General features: G+C 33.2%; 1 protein-coding gene across 1 annotated transcript; it reads left to right on the top strand.

Moving 5' to 3' along the window:
• The first annotated feature begins 2,498 nt into the window (after positions 1-2,498).
• On the top strand, positions 2,499-4,692 carry LOC149927323 (DNA damage-inducible transcript 4-like protein). Its single transcript, XM_090158850.1, has 2 exons — positions 2,499-3,128; positions 3,368-4,692. Exons 1-2 carry the CDS (start codon positions 2,909-2,911, stop codon positions 3,871-3,873), a joined length of 726 nt encoding a protein of 241 aa, XP_090014976.1. The 5' UTR covers positions 2,499-2,908; the 3' UTR covers positions 3,874-4,692.
• The last annotated feature ends 11,034 nt before the right edge of the window (positions 4,693-15,726 follow it).

A 15,726-nucleotide genomic window follows, 5' to 3' on the forward strand; every position in this document is an offset into this window, starting at 1 on the left:
CAGTGTTACCGGACGAATAAAATTATTTTCCCCCGATACGGTCGAAGGCGGGATAATGACGTCACGTGAAAACTAATTTATACCGTTACTTTAATATTGAAAAAAATAATAGTTTATCCGCACGTTCGAAGGTTTTTTAACCGGTACCTAACGTAACCGCGAAGACCTTGACCAAAATTATTGTTTTAAACATTTTTGTTAATAAATTCTTTTTATTACACTTGAATATTTCCGATCTAATCTGGGAAAATTACAGTAATTTTTTTAAAAAGTAATTGAAATACAGCGCAATCCTTGAAAAGGTTCAAAAAGGAGCCGCTAAAATGTAATTAAAATTTGGTATCCGCGTACGAAGGGTTCAATATATTTTTAATAACGGTAAAACATTTTTCGACAGAGTTATAAAAATAAAAAATGGATGTACTTAGCTATAAGGTAATATCCTCAATATTACCAAAATATGGAGAAATACATAATTAGGGGTCTTGCAATTTCCTTTTTAGAGCTACGTGTTACACAAACCTTTCGAAGAATCCACAGTCGTTTGTATCCAGATTGTCATAGTTTTCAGTAACTTGGGAAATACTTAGTAGACCGAGTATTGCCATAAGTTTATAAATAGGATCCCTGAGTGTCAGACTGTCAGTTATGATGAGACTACGATGATATGATATCCCAGGTGCACCGGTAAATCAAATACTGTTTTCATGTCAGCTATACGAAATAAGTACTGATAGCTACGTACAATAGACATTATACATTGAAATCTAATAGAAGCGAGGGCGGTTTTTTGATATTCCTAGTTAAAACATCGTCTGCTAAAACGCTCTACAACGTTTTTTAAAGCAATAATCGTCAGTTTACTAGAGGGGCAGTTCACTTCGATGATAAATTTGTACCCTTGATCGATTAAATCATGATTAAGATGATTAAATGGATTAAATCACGATTAAATCAGGATTAAATTGATTTAGAGATTAAGCCAATTAAATCACGATTAAGATGATTAAGCTGATTAAATCACGATTAAGCCGTGATTAAGTCGATTAAATAAGCATTTAAACAAATATATTCCAAAAATTATATCGTGATTTAATCGCGATTAAAACATAAATATATTCCAAAAATTATATCGCGATTAATTCGATTAAATCGTGATTAAAACAAATATATTCCAAAAATTATATCGTGATTAAATCGACAAAATCTCGATTAAGCTGATTAAATCGCGATTAAAACATAAATATATTCCAAAACTAATATCGTAATTAAATCGATAAAATATCGATTAAGCTGATTAAATCGTGGTTAAACAGATTAACTTGTGATTAAATCGTGATTAAACAGATTAACTTGTGATTAAACCGATTAAATCGTGATTAAACAGATTAACTTGTGATTAAATCGTGATTAAACAGATTAACTTGTGATTAAATCGTGATTAAACAGATTAACTTGTAATTAAATCGTGATTAAACAGATTAACTTGTGATTAAATCGTGATTAAACAGATTAACTTGTGATTAAATCAAGATTAAAAAAATTAAAAGGTTCTGTTAATCCTAGTCGCAGAAAAGTCAAATTCGATTATGCACCTTAAATATGGAAGTTCACACTCCCTTTAAGAACAAAGTTTCATACGGCCAAATATGTGGTTTTAGAAATGGCCCTCTTCCAGTGCAATATTAACACGCTTAACCTCTTACGTGAAAGCGATTTATAAGCTTATGATTCTACACAACATCGGATGTTTTCCTACAATTGAATCACGCGCGATTGTAGACGAAAATGACGTATTTTGTAATTTTGTGGGTGTGGGTACGTCTACCGAGTCTTCGCGGGAAATAATTGGCCGTTGATAAGGACACCCCCGCCTAAGCCGTACCAAAAGAAACCGTCTAAGAAATGCGCTAATTTCAAAACCTATCTCGCAATTATTAGAATAATTTACGCCAGTCAAATCACGTAACCCCCAAAACCGTTTCAATTAACTAAATACGTTTAAGAAAAACGAGGTCAGAAGGAAAACTTTAAATAGAATTAAATTAATATCTAATTGACACCTAACCGGGGGACACTTAAAAATATCATGGAAAATTTTGAAGGAAAATAACTGTAGAAAATATTCCTTCGTTTAATGAAGAAAAAAAGGTCGTAACAATGAAAATAAGAAGTTTGTATCTCGTATTTAAATACAATTCCAATTAAAACTGGTTTTCCTCACGTTACCCGGGTAAGCCTAGGCTTAGCCGGCCGGCTTCCAGCGGTACAAGTTCCGGCACATCCGGTGGGAGCGCGGAAAGAAGACGGGCTCCCGGCAACAGTGGAATAGCGACTACCGACGCTTCCCGGTTGCTATACGGCTCAAATCCACCCTTATTGGCAGAGAGCCCGTCGCCGAGCCTTCCGATTGGACGAGAGGACTCCAATGACGTCGGGCCTACAGACGCATCAGCTGAGATTTGGAAAAAGGAGAGAAAAAAGGCCCCCTCTAGTTTACTAGCTAGCGGAACGCGAAAATGGTCGATTTTTGAACGTCAGCTGACGCAATAATATCGTTCGACTACCGCTAGGAGGCGGCTTCTCTCCTTCGGCTCGGTTTAAAGGGACGCGAATTCTACGGAGCTCACTATATAACCAACTCTCGGAGTCGAAGGGGATAGATTAGACACGGTCCAACGTTCAATTAGCTCCGGACTCGAGCCACCAAAAGGGATAAAAAGCGACGGCGATACCAATAGCCAATTTAATAGTTCGAAGAACAGAGTCGAATGATCGTACGATCCTGACACAAACCGGCCAACGCGCCCGAGATTTATACAAAAACGCGTCTTAGCGCGATCCACATTTGCACGAACAATCTCGGTATAAGGAAGAGACATTATACTCGGAAGGTTTTTTCCATATTATGGCCTACGATTTAACGTCGACTGAAGACAAAAAGCAACCAATCGCGCACCCCTCTTGGACTAAAATTGTGACTAAAGCGGGTGACATCGTTAGGAACCAAAAAGTCAATATGAAAACCAACACGGCGGTTCAAACTTCGCCTGCCCAAAAGGAAAAATTGGACAGTTTGTTGGGACTTTTGGATAACAACAACGGTGACAGTTCCGGATTAAATAAAGGTAATTGACATTTAAATAAGTTGTTCAATTGGCATTAACGACAAATGACACTCTTGACAATTAACTCTATAGTTATTTTAACTGATATGTTCGAGCTGTCAATCCATTTTTCGTAGCGTATATATTTTATTTAATTTAAATGACAATTTGGGGGAACTTTTTCCGATAATTTTCTCGACTTAAGGATAGAGCTAAAATAGCGAATCACTGAGCCAAATCAAATTTTTTCCTCCGTACAGAAATCTCGGCTCACGATTTGATCAACTTGGGTTTGTCGACCGATTACGGCATCGAGGAATGCGTGTCCGTGTCCGAAGTGCCCGCTCAAGTTCTGCTGGCCAGAAAAATCGAAGAGACGCTGCGAGAAGCCAAAAGGTCCTGTTTGCAATGCGAAGTCCTGGTACCCTGCGAGTTGACCTCTAGGATAGCCAAGGACATCGGGCGCATGTCCGAATACGAACCGTGCGGACTTCGAGGATGCGTCGTCATCTTCAACTTGGAAGAGAACGCCAAAAGCGGCGCTTGTCGCAAAATAGGGAAAATGAAGTTCGACCCGGAAACGGTGGCCACCTTCGAATTGCATTTGACCCTGCGACGAGACGCCGGCAGTTGGTTGAGTCTCAGGCAACTGGTCCCCGCTAGGTTCTTGAAAAAGCTGGGCAAGACGCCAGCCCTCGTAGTGAGCGAACATTACACTCTTAGCAAGAAGAAACTGTACAGGTCGTCGAGTGAAACGTCGTATTAAACCAGACTTTTAACGCGTTTTAAACCGAACTCTTTATGGTTATTTCCCACCTTTCAAAAAAATTGTCTGGTAGCGAAGTCCGTTACCATTTGTGTTTTTTTAGTGATCTCTTGATTTTTCGTTGAACACTTGAATGAATGGATATTGATTTCAACGTGGTTTTTTTAGTAGTATAAATGTTTATCATATTATCCTTTTCATCTTTGTAAATAATATACCTTTATAGATATGTATTAAATTTTCATCTACGGAACTTCTTTTTGACGCGGTTAAAAATTACCTCCAAAAAAACCTAAGCTTTTATAGTTCTACCTCCTGTAGAAGTTGGATTACAAAATTGATAGTTTTTGTCAAGTAAATAAGGTTTGTCAGAAAAAGTCCGTCGCAATTTACGAAAGTGATCTCATATTTTTTAGTAAATCCGCGAAACTAAAGATTTTTCTAAAAATCTGTCCAAAAAAATATTAAAAATATATATATATAATAGAGTAGCTAGTCAAGATAACAATAACATTATTTCACTCCCCCTTTTTATTCGCGTTATTTTCCCCCCCCGTCATGTTCAAAATAAATTTCTCTTCGTATTTCAGTTATTTTTAAATTTAGTGTATTCGTTCTTTTTTAAATTTAGTATATGTTTAGAACTATTCAAATTTAAAATGTTGTGTTTTTTAGGGAAAAAAATATGTGCAAAAGCATTTCTCCGAATTTACGTTGTATGTTGAATTTCCGAAACGAAAACCATACTTCGTACAAAAATTAAAAAAAGACCCTTAAAATACAAAAGATAAAATAAAAAAATTTATATAAAAACTGAAATTGCAATTTTGACTTATTATTGCGTATTGCTTATAAATAAGGGTACAAGTGAATCCCCGGGAATATTAGTCATAAGGTAGGCCTACAATGTTTTTCGAAACGCAGACAGGTTGTTGCATGTTTCGCTACATACCAGGCGCAGGTGCGCGTCGTATGACTAAAGGCTGATAGAACAAGATGGGTAGGACCATCATATGCGGTTTGAAAATTTTCATTTATTATATTTAATTTGCTTTTATTAATTTTAAACAATTTATGATCCTATTTCTTGACAAATTAATAATTTGGGTGCAGCAGTATTATACACTAAAGTATAATTTAATATTAATTAAATTTTATTATTATTTCTTTTCATGGATACATTGAAGTACAATCGGCGATTTGATTTAATTTTTTTTATTGATTAATAAACTTTTATGCCTATTATATTGACATTAATAATTGGCGTGCAGCAGTAATATACACTAAAATATAAAATTATCTTTATTAAAATGAATTATTACTTACACTACTACAAGTACAATCAGACATATAAATCGGTCATTTGATTAAAGTATTTTATACATTGATTTTTTTATTGCCTATTATCTTAACAAATTAATAATTTGCGTGCAGCAGTAATATACACTAAAATTTAACATAATCTTTATTAAAATAAATTATTACTTACACTACTACATAAACACAATTTTGCCAATTTCATAAATATATCGAAGTAGAGGCGATTTCAATCAGGCAACCCTACTTTTTACCAAGGATTTAGAAAAATAACGAAGTTAGAATGGGGTGACGTAACGTGAAAACTATCTATACAATGGTCAGGAAAATTCGGTGTTAAATATCCTTAAAGGGTTTAAGTGGGTGGGTAGCATCGTGACCTTTTCTCAATCAACAAAATGAGAATAAAAATATATCCACGACACTTGAGAAAACTAGGGCAACGCTATTGGCGTTCGGCCTACTTTTGGTCGGCTATAAATCCAAGTTTGTTTCTTGTACCCTCATCTTTGCGTACCGTCAATATGCAATAATTCCTTGACAATATGCAAATCGCCATACACGTCTATGACCCGTGAACAATGACAACTTTTACGACCAATTTCCCGCGGCGCGCACGAGGTTGCCACGTGTAGAACGGCGTCATTAAAACTTCCGGACAAAAACGAAAAATATCTGAAAAATTCTTCAGATAGAACTATCGGAATATTTGCCTTAGTCAGCCGCTATTAGGGTTAGGGCCTACGAAAGGGATAAAGTTTATATACTTTCAGTTGAATCGTCAATGGCGGATGAGGGCCTCGATTTCGCAAGGTAAAGTAATACGTCGCTGATAATCAATCTCATATACGCAACTCGTGCCAGGGATTGTTTCAATTTGCGATAAAAGAAGCCGAATAGATACGGTGAAATAGAATACTCAGATTGCCTTGGATTCTCAATAAAAAACCCTTTTTTCTAACGACCGTAAAATTATCGATGTCTACTTAGTTTTAAAATCTGTCACAAGCTACGCTTTAAAATAATTTATTTAAATTTAATTAAACTTATTAAATTCATCACAAGCTACGCTTTAACATAATTTATTTAAATTTAATTAAACTTATTAAATTCATCACAAGCTACGCTTTAAAATAATTTATTTAAACTTATTAAATTCATCACAAGCTACGCTTTAACATAATTTATTTAAATTTAATTAAACTTATTAAATTCATCACAAGCTACGCTTTAAAATAATTTATTTAAATTATTTAAATTTAATTATATTTAAATTTAATTAAACTTATTAAATTCATCACAAGCTACGCTTTAAAATAATTTATTTAAATTTAATTAAACTTATTACATTCATCACAAGCTACGCTTTAAAATAATTTATTTAAATTTAATTAAACTTATTAAATTCATCACAAGCTACGCTTTAAAATAATTTATTTAAATTATTTAAATTTAATTATATTTAAATTTAATTAAACTTATTAAATTCATCACAAGCTACGCTTTAAAATAATTTATTTAAATTTAATTAAACTTATTAAATTCATCACAAGCTACGCTTTAAAATAATTTATTTAAATTTAATTAAACTTATTAAATTCATCACAAGCTACGCTTTAAAATAATTTATTTAAATTTAATTAAACTTATTAAATTCATCACAAGCTACGCTTTAAAATAATTTATTTTTCAACAAAGAAGAGTTACCAATATTTTTCTCTTAAGTTTAAAATAAATACTCTTCGCTTTAAAATCTATGAAAAATTACGCTTTAAAATGTATTTATTTAAATTATTAAACTATTTCAACACAGACAAGTAACCAATACTTTTCCCTAGCGTTCAACCAATTATCTGTCTTCATTAATTTAAAATCTGTTAGAAATTACACTTTAAAAATAATTTATTTAAATTTAATTAAAATAAATAAATAAATTCAATTTCAACAAAGAAGAGTTACCAACACTTTTCTCTCAAGTTTAAAACAATGCTCTTCCTGAAATTACTCGTTGATTATTAACTATTTAAATTTTATTAAAAGTATAAAATTATATTTCAACATAGATAAGTAACCAATCCCTAGCGTTAAAACAATTCATTGTTTTAAATTTTTCCAGAAATGAAGCTTCAAAAATAATTTATTTAAATTAATTAAATTCAATTAAAATAATTTAATACTCTTCAGTTTAAAATCTTCCAGAAATTACGCTTAAAAATAATTTATTTAAATTTAATTAAAATAATGAAAATTAATTTCAACACGTTTGAACGAGTTAATTTAGAGGTATGAGCGGGCGAGTGGTATCTTTCGATGAAAGGAGGTTACACGCAGATGCTTAATTTATAGCGAGAAAATTCGAAACAAGGTCAGAGACTAAATGAGGGTGAAATTTACGACGACGCGAGTGGAGTAGCGTTTAAGCGAATGCATACGTTCAACGATTGAAGACTTGTGGTAGCCCGCAGCTGACGCAATAATAACGATATCGTAATTAACGGGGAACTTCAAAATATTTCATCGAATTGAAAACAATGAATCTAATACGTGACTTATTAATAACGAATTATCATTTAAACGTCATTTGATTGTTCAATGTTTTCCTACACACGCCGTTCGAAATAGAGGCCAAGGTGTTTTGACGAAGCTGTACAGGAAAGTACACGATAGTATCTAGGAGCAACAAACACAAGGAGAACGCAGCTAGCCTTTAAACACGCTAGTGCAGTGTTGTGTACAAATTTCATGGGACGAGTCTTTACGCTGAACGTTTTACGGGCGAGGGGGGAAGACAATTTCCAAATTTCCCCCTTCCGACGGCAGTAGGCGCTAAAGCGTCTAACCAATGAAAACTGTACCCTTGAGTGGGGTGTTGTGTTTGTTGCTCCTAGATAGCATAGACAGTAAAGTACTGTCGATTACAGCGGTATAGGTGTTTTGCCAGATGCGCACCACCAGGCGTTTCGAAGATTATTTTGGAATTATTTTAATTTATTAATATTATTCGTACCTCGTGATAGTTGATCCGACCAATCATATTCTAGCTATTTTTACGACCTATTTCCGGATATTAGAATTTAGTGGGTCTGTATCCTTTAAGTATAAAATCGGGTTGGGTTGTCACAAGATTTTCTGATTAATATTCCCTGTTTTTACCAAAATTAGACTTATTAACTTCATATTTTACTTTTATCTGAAGTTCTTGAATTTTATTATTTTTGTATACAGGCAACTCTTCGGGTTAGGTATTCATTAAAAAAAATATCGTAACATTTACAAACCTTATTTTTAAGCTACTTCATAGAAATCTATCTATAACTATAAATCTTACAGTTTGTCCTTTTATTTATTTATGTGTATGTCCTGTTCCTAAAAACTCAAAACGGTTAGCTCTAGAGCTTTGAAATTTTAACTCAATGTTCAGGGCCTGATTTCGAACTAAACGCGCCTAATTCCAAATACCTGACATGGTTATTAATCTAATTCAATTTTACTCATAATTCAATTTTACTCATAATTCAATTTTACTCATAATTCAATTTTATTTTACTCGACTTTGGACTTTCGCCTCTGTGCTTCCGTTATCTTTTTATCCGGCTGGTCTCGGCTTTCGTTTTTTTCCTCGACATCCACCACTTTGCTTCCCTTATCTCATTTCTTGAGTTCCTTGCGCCCGTCCTGACCATTTAACTTTTTTAACGGGTTAGTGTAAAATTCGTAGAAGGGGAGTAAGTGTGTGAAAGGTTTAGTTGGGATTTTTAAGTAGTCTTTTTGCTCCGTGTGTTACGTTTTTGCTACGTGTGATACGTTTTTGCTACGCGTGTTGCGTTTTTGCTACGCGTGTTGCGTTTTTGCAACGTGTGATACGGTTTTGCAACGTGTGATACGGTTTTGCTACGCGTGTTGCGTTTCTGCTACCGTTTTAGCTACGTGTGTTACGTTTTTTCTACGCGTGTTGCGTTTCTGCTACGTGTGTTACGTTTTGCTACGTGTGTTACGTTTTGCTACGCGTGTTGCGTTTTTGCTACGCGTGTTGCGTTTTTTCTACCGTTTTTCCTACGTGTGTTACGTTTTTGCTACGCGTGTTGCCTTTGTGCTACGCGTGTTACGTTTTTGCTACCGTTTTTGCTACGCGTGTTACGTTTTTGTTACGCGTGTTGCGTTTTTGCTACGAGTGTTGCGTTTTTGCTACGAGTGAAACATTTTTGCTACGTGTGATACGTTTTTGATATGCGTGTTGCGTTTTTGCTACGCGTGTTACGTTTTTGCTACGCGTGTTGCGTTTTTGCTACAAGGTTTACCTTTCTTACGTACAAATCAGATCTAAATCATTAAAACTAAGACCCCGGTCGAAGCCGGGTTTTAAAGCTAGTTTTAGCATAAAATTATCTTACCCGACTTTTTAGAAATTCATAATATTACTTGACCTTTCAGGAATACTCGAGTTGTCCCCGATTTCCCTGACCCGTGACAACCCCGAAGAAGTAAATTTTAATACCATATTATTAAGTTTGTACCCAAAACAAGCATTACATAAGTTCTTATTAAAATTAGCGATACCAAAAATCCTTCGGTTCAGTAACGCCAATTTTCTTATTATTTTACAACTCCAATTAATTAAATGAAATCAGATAACTACAAAGCAACTTCTCCTATCGATAAAGTATAAAATGTCAAAGTAATTAATTAGCGGTATATTTGAAGGAGGTTAAGAACGATAAAAAACGTCTAGACAAACTTCGTAACAATCCCGTACACTCTAGAGAAAAATGCGATGGGTCGGACATTTATCAAAATCCCGTACACTTTGTCTAAAATCGCAAAATCTTGTAACCCTCTCTATGGTAAATTAACATTGAAATCCCAAAATCACTTCAAAAAGTACTGATAACATCGCCAAAATCTCTACGAAATCCCAAAATCCCGTACAAAATAATGGTTAGTGTCCGACCCCTCGGAAAAAATGATTTTACAAATCCAGAAATCTGGGTGCAAATCAGTTTCAAAATCATCCTAAAAAAACGGAAATCAACACTAAATTCGAGCTCTCAAAATCAGTTTCTGATTTCTGAAATAATATAACTTTGAGACTCAAAATGGCGCGAGCAAAATTTGCAAATGTCGAATCCTTCGAATGTACCGGGAACTTTAGAAAAAAGGATAAAATGATGTGTTAAAGTGTTAAATGAGTACACGGCTTTGGCGATGAGGGGAGGGTGGGTTTAGAGTACACGGTGCTGATTTTCGAGTGATCCAAGGCAAAACGTCACGCGCCAGTGGCGACCCTAAGTGGCAGAAAATGCCGTCGCCAATTCGAGAAAAGATAGATTACGAAATAATTTTTAAGAAATATACAACACGCGCATAACGAGATTTAACAGCCCCGCTGCGCGTATAGTATTTTTATTTTTCTCATTTGATTTTTAAAAGTCGCAAAGCATTTATCTTTATCCTTTCGACATCGTTATAGTAATTTTCGAGCGAAGTGTTATTAACGAAAGTTCGATTAGGGTATACCGTCTCGCGTGTAAGTTTTCGTTACCAAAACCAGTTTTCTTTTTCCATTATGATTGGTAATTATGATTCTAAATGTTTTGTATTTCTAGGAAAATGGACAATCAGGCGATTCCTAATGTGGGATATTTGCCCTTTCTTTTGTAATTTATGAAATAACAAGTTATAATGGAAAGTTTAATTGTAGTTTTTTTCCGGGTGATGTAATTAAAACGCCTTCTTAATGACAAAGGGCGAGTATACAGGATGCGCATGCGTCCACGGATTGTAGGGACACACAAATCTTCTAAAAGAAGTGCGACTATGTTAAATTATTCCGTTTTTTCTGTAAATATTTTAATCGCGAAAGTTTGAAAATATTCTATTTTAATCGCGAAAGTTTGAAAATATTCTATTTTAATCGCGAAAGTTTGAAAATATTCTATTTTAATCTCGAAAGTTTAAAAATATTCTATTTTAATAGCGAAAGTTTAAAAATATTCTATTTTAATCGCGAAAGTTTTAAAATATTCTATTTTAATCGCCAAAGTTGGAAAATATTCTATTTTAATCGCCAAAGTTGGAAAATATTCTATTTTAATCGCCAAAGTTTGAAAATATTCTATTTTAATCGCGAAAGTTTGAAAATATTCTATTTTAATCTCGAAAGTTTAAAAATATTCTATTTTAATCGCGATAGTTTGAAAATATTCTATTTTAAACGCGAAAGTTTAAAAATATTCTATTTTAATCGCGAAAGTTTGAAAATATTCTATTTTAATCGCTTAAGTTTAAAAATATTCTATTTTAATCGCGAAAGTTTTAAAATACTATATTTTAATCGCGAAAATTTAAAAATATTTTAATCGTAATAACTTAAAAAAAATTAATCGTGAAAATGTAAATTTTTTTAAGTAAATGTTTAAAATATTTAATGAAGCAAAATTCGCCTTTTTCGGGTTAAGCTCCCAATCTCAATTAAAATCCCGCAAAAGATTTAAAAAAAAAAACAAACATAATATTGATTTTGAAAAAATAACCGAAATTCGTGGTGTTTCCACCAATATATCTAGAAAATATCGATAATTTTTGGGCCTAAATTTTGTATCGGATATCAGGATTTGAAAGTTGATTTCAACACGAAAACTCGCTTTCTAAGAAGGACCTTTAGACAATATCCCGGTTGTATTAAAATCAATAGAAAATCCTTTAATCGAATCGAGATAGAATTTTAATTCGCAACAAAGTTGGGGCGTGGCTTCGCGATTAGATACAATAATATCGCGTGATTCTAGACAAAACAACTTGAGAATAAAGATTGGTCCGCAGCATCCAACCACCGAGTCGAATTCGAGCCACACACCCAAAAAGAGCATCATCAGGCCACGCCAAAACCTTTAATTAGTGCCATTCATTATAATGTTTTCCGCTGATGAATGAATGAATAAAAGTATAGCTAAATCACGTCCATTTTTCCTTCTTTTTAGAAAAACGATCCAACCCTCGGGTCTGTGTTGCATTATTACATCAACTTGTTGCTAGGGTGTTTCCTCAAGGCCAAATTTCCAAACCCCTATGTCATGTACCCTCTACTTTTAGGACGAATTTCATCTTGTTTACGCTTTCATAAAACCGGTTCGTTCGTGCTTAGTGTGGGCGAAACCGAGTTGTTTACGTTATCCGTCGTAGCGTTTCTACGTCATGCTATCTACGATGGAAGGCTAGTATCCGATATCTTCCCCCCAAACACGCGCTGCCTTTCAACCGTGGACGCCATTTCAATGGGATATTCTGGAGAAACGTTATCATAGGTATAATTTCGGGGTATCTTGATATAAATAGAGCCAGTTCCCGGCCACGATTGCTTCCCCCCTCTTGTTTCTCGCCCCCCCCTCCACTTCTCTGGCTACGAACCCTCCGCCCTTCCTGCCACAGAGTTGCCAAACGTACGATATTTATCATGCACGTCGATAATTTTCGGTCTAATTTTTGGGACGTACGATATTTAGCATGGCGTAGTATATAGTACGCAATTTTAGATAATTCAGCTTTCGCGTACGATTATTTACGACCGGAATACATAGCTCTACTTGGACAGTGCTGCCAGGTCGCGAAAATGGAATTTCCCTTTCCGACCCTTGAAATTTCCCTTTTTCGGACTAAAATTTCCCTAGTTTTCCAAAACACTAAAAACCGAGCTAAAAACAATGATATTTGTAGTGTTGGTTATTTTCTGGAAAATTTTCCACAATTCGGATAAATAAAAAATTTAAACATCAATTTACTTTTTAAGGGTTTTTAATGTTTTTATCTTTTTTTCGATATAAAATGTCTAATATACTGCAAAACATTGTTAATCAGTATAAACCGGTCTAGAGGTTTAGTTTTACTTTAAGATTCGAAAAAATTAGGCGAAAATGCCGCTTTATTTAAATTTGCAAACAATATATTAGACTAATCATTTTTTATTTTTTTTCGGAAAAATACGGAAAATTTTCAGACTTACAACACTAGATATTTGCGTAAAACAATTACAGGGGACGTTGTAAAACAATAATAAGTCCATTTAATGACGGTGTGCCTTTTTTAATGTTGGCTTTGAATAAAAAATAATTTTTTAACCTCGAATTTCCCTATTTACCGTTTTTAGCGGTCAAAATTCCCCTAGATGTGGGAAATTTCCCTCAATCTGGCATCACTGTACTTAGAGATATGGATTCCTGTGTACGATAATTTTTAAATTGGTGTTTTCATAAAATCCGGCTATGTTGTCCCCCCCCAAGACAAAGATTCCCCCTTAGTCTTTGATGGGAGTTCAGTTCAATACGTTCCAGTTCTAAAACCGTCAGCGCGACTCGCATGAATGTACGTCAACAAGCTGGCAAACATGTTTCCCGAAAAATCAATAAAAACCAAAGACTAGAGTATACCACCTCATAGGCAGTTCTTTGATGGGGATTTTATGAAAACAACTATATAAAATAAAAAAAATGTAATATATAATATAATATAAAATAAAATAAAATAATATAATATAATATAATAAAAAAAAAATTAAAAAGTTTAAAGTCAGTATTTCAGGCGTACGATAATTTAATTCTGAAATCGATTATAGTTTGGCTCTGTTACGATAATTTGAGTTTCAGGAACTGGCAACTCTGCTTCCTGGGCAGAATTGAAACTAGACGGGTCCCATAGCAACAGGGACCTCATTCGCCGACTTCAGGGGAGACTACACTAAGGGTACTAATAAAAGAAACTGTACCTGGTTATTTACCTTCACCCGTACCATTAGATTATGTCAATCTTTTTTTTTACGGTTGGGAAGTGATTGGAATATATTTTTTATACGATTACAGAGTCCAGCCAGTATACTTGATGATATCCAGGTTACCTAACCATGTTTGTACAGATCTTTGGCGGTTGTTTAAAACAACAGTAGAAGATTTAAATAAACAACTGGTTTTGTATTACGTAGCTAAGAGTAGGATATTTATATAAATAGCAATATTAATATTTACATAATCAATAAAAATATTGTTGTCCGATTTCAATCAAATGTTTTAAAAAAAAACATTGATTTAAATCACCAATTATATTTTAATGTATTTATGAATATGTACAAACGTAGGTTTTCTAGCAAATATCAATTCCAAGTAAAACGTCATAAAATTCAATTTTTAATTAATATTTAGTTTTATTAAGATTTATTGAAAGTTTAGTTTACATTACCGAACGTTGCACTCAAATTACTAATTAATTTGACAACAAAAACATGTGTCAGAGCTTAAGAAAATCTCTAAAATCTAGTGTTGTAAGTCGGAAAATGACCGAGGCCTTTTTTCCGGAAAAACGTTTTCATTCCTTGATTAGTCTAATATTGTTTGCAAATTTAAATAAAGCGGCATTTTCATATTATTCTATCGAATCTAAAATTAAAACTAAACCTCTAGACTAGCTTTAAAATGATTAACTATGTAACACTATTAATGTTTTGTAGCATGTTTACTCTTATTAGACATTTTATATCAATAAAAATTTTAAAAAATTAAAAACCCTTAATAAGTAATTTATATTCTAATTTTTTATTTTTCCGATTTGCGGAAAATTTTCTGCAAATTTTTAAGCATTTTATTTTTCCGAAAAATTAAGAACACTACTAAAATCAATAAAAATCCAATTTAAATAAATTAAATCGGTAGGCGTTCCGAAAACATTGAAAACCTTAACACAATATGGTTATTCCACTGTAAACAAAGCTTTATTAAAAATATAGTAAAATATTTAGGGCCGCTTTGTAGTGAATTTTGTAAATGTACCGAATATAATATTGCGATATTTAGAAATATAAACTCTCCATGAAGGTTACCGCAGTTATATACCAGTAATCAATCCCAAAAATACCAAATCAAACCTGGAAATTATAGAAAAGTAGAGATCTATATAAAGATAACTTTTAACATTTATTTTTAATCCCAAATTTCAGTTTGGAATATTGTAAATATTATTTTAGATCGAAGGATGTGCGAGAAACTATCTTACTAATTAAAGCATCCTTATGCGAGTTTCTCGTTACTGCAGCGCTACTGGAGGATCAATTAGGCTTTCCTTTTCAAGGTCATCGCACCGTGTTTCCAGACTATCGAATAATATATTATAATTTAATTTAATTATTTTTTCAAATTTGAATGATAGTAGGCTGAACTTACGACAAATTTTACATCTTTTAATACTGATTGTTAAAAGCAATATTTTAAAAATGGTAGGTCGACGTAGCTTTAGTGCGCGCAGACTGTTTTCCTTTCGCGTTATCGAGTGCGGGTTTAAGCTGTTTAACAATTTCAAATAACGTAATATATTTATAATTTCATATTTTAATTGAAATTCATTATTTTCGAAGGTAATTTTAAGTTGATTAACTAACCTGTCAAACTTTTAATAACGTAGTATGTTTAAAACAATCACGAAAATAATATTTTTTAAATTTAAATGTATTTTATTACTAACGGAGGCCAATTTTAGAATTCAAAATGATAGAATAATTGA

The sequence above is a fragment of the Leiobunum rupestre genome, chromosome 9, assembly GCF_980474605.1.
Source record: "Leiobunum rupestre chromosome 9, qqLeiRupe1.1.hap1, whole genome shotgun sequence".
Taxonomy (NCBI): Eukaryota; Metazoa; Arthropoda; class Arachnida; order Opiliones; family Sclerosomatidae; genus Leiobunum; species Leiobunum rupestre.